General features: G+C 47.2%; 1 protein-coding gene across 2 annotated transcripts in view; it reads right to left on the minus strand.

Moving 5' to 3' along the window:
• AKAP12 (A-kinase anchoring protein 12) overlaps positions 1-5,776 on the minus strand; it is a 101,055-nt gene extending 95,279 nt beyond the window's left edge. For both annotated transcript variants that reach the window (XR_008298264.1, XM_027056632.2), the window contains exon 1: positions 5,452-5,776. Coding sequence is in view for 1 of the 2 variants with exons in the window: in XM_027056632.2 (XP_026912433.2) it covers positions 5,452-5,607 (156 nt within the window). In the remaining variant the exon portion in view is untranslated. The remainder of the gene's footprint in view (positions 1-5,451) is intronic.
• Positions 5,777-6,000: the final 224 nt, after the last annotated feature.

Consider the following 6,000-nt stretch of genomic DNA (forward strand, 5'->3'; position numbering starts at 1 on the left):
TCCCTCAAAAATAAATAAAGCATTAAAAAAAATTTAAAATAAATAAAGCATAACATTTTGTTTTATCAATTATCCTATAAAATACCAAATGAGAATAATCCTTATTCGCTTTAAAAAAAAATTTTTTTTTCAACATTTATTTATTTTTGGGACAGAGAGAGACAGAGCATGAACGGGGGAGGGGCAGAGAGAGAGGGAGCCACAGAATCGGAAACAAGCTCCAGGCTCTGAGCCATCAGCCCAGAGCCCGACGCGGGGCTCGAACTCACGGACCGCGAGATCGTGACCTGGCTGAAGTCGGGCGCTTAACCGACTGCGCCACCCAGGCGCCCCCTTATTCGCTTTAAAGGGATCTGAGGCAGAGGCTAGCTGACCCAAAGTGGACTCAAAAGCATACACAGTCTGAGGCCTGTTCATCATAGAAGGAACTATTTCAGGAGGAAATCTCCACTGATCTCACACATCCACTAGGCTACAAGGCTAGTAGGGATTGAAGGGTTGGCATGGCGGTCCCCACAGGCTACGTATCCTAAGCGATTGTCCTCACACCCACATCTCCTGTGCTCTACTCAAAAGTAGTACCTCTTGGAATCTGGGAGAAATCCATAGGCACACAGGTAGCCTGTATTCACAAACCACCACTCTGTTAACACATATTCTCTCCTAGTCATTCGAAATTCTGGCCCTTTTATTTTAAAACTGGTGACATCATCACAGTAAGGTCATTTTCTTCCTCAGTTCCCATTTTGTAAACAGAAGGCAAGTGGGAGAAAGCATCCTACCTCAGGCTGGGAAGAATTCAGAAATGCAGCTGGCCAACTCAATTGTGTGCTCTCATGCTCAGAAGGCAAAGACATCCTTAAATCTACCAATCAGACAATGGATTCTTCTACTTGAGTACATCTTTATGTTCTGGTGATTCACAGCTCTTGTAACCAAATGGAACCATAACCAGAAGGAGTGAAGAATCTCATCTCCCCACCTGCCAGGGACACTGGCCTCACCGTTGCAACTGACCACTGCTCCGTTTCCAGCTCTGAAGTCATTGCTTGAGCAGGAAATACAAGAAGGATAATTCGGAGAATTATGATTGTCCAAACTTCGCTTGGCTCAAGAAATCAAGATTAGGAGGCATTCACTTTCGAACGTCCCCTCTCTGCAAAGAGACCTTTCCTACTGTTTTTCCTTTCTGATCTTATACTCTAATAAATTTTTGCCTGCTGCTCAAAAAAAAAAAAAAAAAAAAAAATTCAAGATTTCCCAGAAACTTTAAGTAAATGTCATGTCTACATTAACATCTGAATAAAAAAATACTCTTTCAAAGACAAACTTTTAAAAAGCAGATGATTGGGGCGCCTGGGTGGCTCAGTCAGTTAAGCGCCCGACTTCAGCATAGGTCATGATCTCACCTTTTTTGAGTCCAAACCCCACCTGGGCTTTGCATGGACAGTGCAGAGCCCTGCTGGGGATTCTCTCTCTCCCTCTCTCTGCCCCTCCCACATTCACACACAAGCACAAGCGTTCTCTCTCAAAAATAAACTTAAAAAAAAAAAATTGTGAACAGATCCTTACACTTAAAGCCCTCCCCTATTAAAAAAAAAATAAAAATAAAAACAGATGATTGGGGCTGCTGGGTGGCTCTGTCGGTTAAGTGACTCTTGATCTCTCCGGCTCAGGTCATGATCTCACAGTTCATGAGTTCAAGGCCTGCATCAGGCTCTGCACTGACAGTGTGGAGCCCGCTTAGAATTCTCTCTCTCCCTCTCTCTACTCCTCCCCTGCTTGCTGTCTCTCAAAATAAACAAACTTTTAAAAAAATCTTTAGGGGCGCCTGGGTGGCTCAGTCGGTTAAGCGTCCGACTTCGGCTCAGGTCATGATCTCGCAATCCGTGGGTTCGAGTCCCACGTTGGGCTCTGTGCTGACAGCTCCGGGCCGGGAGCCTGCTTGGGATTCTGTGTCTCCCTCTCTCTCTGCCCCTCCCCTGTTCATGCTCTGTCTCTCTCTGTCTCAAAAATAAATAAACGTTAAAAAAAGAATTTTTTTTTAAATCTTTAAAAAAATAAATAAAAATAGATGATTGAGGAATACGAGGCTTCATTTACTAACTGCATTGGGGTAGTCTGAAATTCCTGCCCCTGCAGTGGCCAAAATGGGCAAGTCTCAAAATTAAAACTGATAAATAATTGATCAAGCCAATTCCCCCCAGAATTTACATATGTAAGATTGTAAAAATTGAAAAGATTCCATTTTATTGAAATATACCAGATAAACCCAGGACTTGTGCTTCAGTGCACCTAAATGTTAGGGTTGAGTAATCAAGTTTTAACACTCCATTTGACCTGATAGGAGTGATACTCAATTAGTGTAATGTCTTCTAAGAAGTACTTACTCAGTAAATGGCTGATGACTAAAATTAACCACAAAAAAAGAGAAAGTAAACTGGACTGCTAAATAGGCAGCATGCATGTCATATAAACATCACTGAGATGGAAAAAAAAATCTGTAAATAGCCTTTAATTTGTGATCAGCATCCTAACAGGGAAGGGGGGGGGTTGTATTAGTCTAAACCCCCAAATGTCCACACACGCAATCAAGAAAGCTCAAGATGTAATTCATAACTAATTCAACCTAGGAAGTGGTCTCACTTGAGCCCCTTGCATTCACAATATTTTGTGCATTTGCAATTAAAGACAATTTGAAATTGCAATGCGAACAAGTCACTTTATTTCTAGAGAAATAGAAACCAAAGACCCCAAAGAGTTTTTGCCGAAACAGTCACTTGGTCTATGAACAACCTGTGGTTTTAGTCACTGATACGAGAGGCAGATCACGACAATGAGATGGTCCAAGGTTAAACTGTAGAAAAAGTAGCATCCAATCAAAACTAGGGAGCCAGTACATCCTACACGCCAGGCAGCATGTCACACATGGTGGGGGGGGGGGGGGAAACACACATACGGTCCCTGTCCTGTGGAGGATTTACAACAGCCAGGAGAACACTTAGTCAAGTCACTAAACCTACAAATGTGGGAACTGTTGGAAGAAGGGTGCTACAGGAGCCTGGCGTGGCACATAGGATTACTCGAAGGTCAGCAACTAGGGTTTAACAGGGCAAAGAGGGGAGGCAAGAGCTCCGTGCTGAGTCACTCTTAATCAGGGAGTCCTTTCGAAAAGACAGGTTTTCAAAACCTGAGTAATAAATTTTTGCTAGCTGAAATGAAAAACGACACCATTTTCCAAGGAGACACGTAAGTGTATTGATTTGTCTCCAAATTGATAACTGGGCAGGATGCCAAAGAGTTCAATGATATTCTAGATGTTATTTAAGTAATTTTTTTAAAGGAGGTGGCTTGGCTGCTTCAAGACGGTGGTGACTAGGAAAAGAGGGTGGATAGGATTACGGAAGGACAAAAAGAGAGCCAAAGGAATAGTTCTTAAATGAACGAATTCAAGTTTACCAGATTTATTTAACAGATTAGGTATCCTATTTCAGCATGAACTGTTAAGATAACCTGAAGCAGTAAAAACCGAGGGGAAAAACGTCCCCAATTGCAAGCTTTTAGTAATTACAGCTTAAAACTACTTTCATTATGAGACTCTAAACTTTTAATTTTTTTTTCAACGTTTATTTATTTTTAAATAAATAAATTTTTAAATTTATAAAGCATTGTTGACATCCTGAGGTTCCTAAATGGTTATTGAGCTATTTTTGTAATAGCCTTAACACTTTTTACCTATACTCTCAGGTTTGTTTGTTTGTTTGTTTCAACGTTTTTATTTATTTTTGGGACAGAGAGAGACAGAGCATGAACGGGGGAGGGGCAGAGAGAGAGGGAGACACAGAATCGGAAACAGGCTCCGAGCCATCCGCCCAGAGCCTGACGCGGGGCTTGAACTCACGGACCGCGAGATTGTGACCTGGCTGAAGTCGGATGCTTAACCGACTGCGCCACGCAGGCACCCCAATTATGAGACTCTAAATACTGCTCATGAGGCCATTTTGGCAGTAGTCGGCATCAAAAGGTGATGCACGGTGAGTATTAAAATGAGAGTCAGATCTCAATAGGATAGTACCTGACTCAAGCCTAAAGCTTAGGCACCTCTTAGAAAATTCGATATTCCAGGCAATTGGTACTTGGTACCACCTACAGCTCTAGGGACCACGGGTTTTACAAGTAGTTACAAGTTAAACGCTAGGGGTAATCTAATTAAGAGCACTCTCTCAGCCCAAACTAGACTAGGACAGCTAAAGAGGTCACAACGATGACATCACAGTTGAGAGAAATTTACCTAGATTTCAGGGCGGGAGGTTGTTTTTCACACTGTAAACATCTACACTTCCTGATAACTCTTAAAGGTCCTCACATCCTATATCCTCAGATACAACACATAGTATGTCCTCTTTTTTCTTTTTTCTTTTTTTTTTTAGTATTAAATACGATTATCCACTATCTTTCGATAAGCTATCACAGGACAGGTTAGGTGCCGCCTTGCTAATGAACGCATTTGCTGGAAAATAGATTATGTAATAAATACAACTACCCGAACAAGCCAACGTACTGGCGGCTGTAGCCGCCAAGAGTAAATATTTCAGCCTTCGTGACTTAAGGCTATAAAATACAAAATTTCCAGGAGGTTCAGCACTGCCTTCACAGACATGAGTGCAAGGAATGAATGCTCGCTTACGCCTCTGACCGCATCCTTTGAGAAGTTCTCACTTCCCCCCCAGTATTTGTTTATCCAATTGAGTCCACGGGCAATGAACTGGGCGAAAAGGACGACGCTGCCTTGTCTGCGAAACCTGTCATTCGTTTTGGAAGTGCAGCGTCTACCCAGGTTTTCTTTGGCTCGGAGCGAGCTACACCCCAGGCTTTCTCTGCATCAGGAAGGCGGTGTCTGCGCGAGCGCTGCGGCAGCAAGACTGGGTACCAAACCCGGGCCGCTCCAGGCAGCTGGTGCCAAGGACCATACGCGGCGGGGAACCCACGGGTGGCTGGTCCGCCCGGCTGCAACACGGGTCCCGGCCCGACAACAGTTGACTTTCCGCATCCGGGAGAAAGAGGGGCGGGGGGCCCAGGACCCTCGGTCGATAGGTCACTTCCCCCTCCCCCCCGGACTCCCCCACGCAGCTCGTGCGTCTCGGGCTGGGTCTCTCCCACCGGAAGAGTGCGGAGAAAGGCTCGGTTAGCGAGGGGCGGGGGGCGGATTTTATTACTGCGGAAGGCGCAGTCGCCTCCTCCGGGGACCCACGACAAAGATGCAAGCTCGTCGCGCTCGCTGCTGCTCTGGTCCCACCCCCCGGCGCAAGAGACCCCGGAAAGCTAGAAAGAGGGGTGCGTGCTCCCGAGTTTGCAAATGGGCTGGACGGGCCGGGAAGTTCTCGCAGGCGGAAATCAGAGGGACCACCCTCCACCCCCCACCCCCGGGCAGGTGGCCCGGCGCGCCCGTACCTTGGTGGCGGGGTCGGCGGCGGCGATGGCCGGATCCCCCTGCGCGCCGGGAGTCTCCTCCGCCGCAAGGCCGCCGGCGCTGGGCTCGGCCGGCGTCGCGCTCCCCGCCTCCGGCTGCTCCGGGCTCCGCTGCTCCGTGGAGCTCCCGGCACCCATGGCTCTCCTGCGGTTCTCCCGCGCCTGGCTGCCCGGTTACACCTTCCCCAGATCGCAGCGACGCGGCGAAGAGCGAGAAGCCGTGAGCCCGCGAGGTCCCGAGAACGCCTTCCTCTCCCTCCGTCCTCCTCCGAACGCGCCCAGACTGCGAATGAACGAGACGCGCTCGCGGCAAACTCCTTAAAAGAAAAAAAAAAAAAAAAAAAAAAAAGCCACCTCTTTGCCTCCTCCTCCTCCTCCCCCTTGTTTTTCCCTCGCTTCATCACATGAGCACAGCCCCAGACACGCCTTGCAGCAGCATCTCCCCCCAGGCTGTAGGACCCGAGGCGCAGCCCGAGCCTCGAGCCCAGGTCCAGGCGGGCAGCCCACCCCGACCCCTGGGCGCTTCCCATT

This window comes from Acinonyx jubatus, chromosome B2 (genome assembly GCF_027475565.1).
Source record: "Acinonyx jubatus isolate Ajub_Pintada_27869175 chromosome B2, VMU_Ajub_asm_v1.0, whole genome shotgun sequence".
In the NCBI taxonomy this organism is placed as follows: domain Eukaryota; kingdom Metazoa; phylum Chordata; class Mammalia; order Carnivora; family Felidae; genus Acinonyx; species Acinonyx jubatus.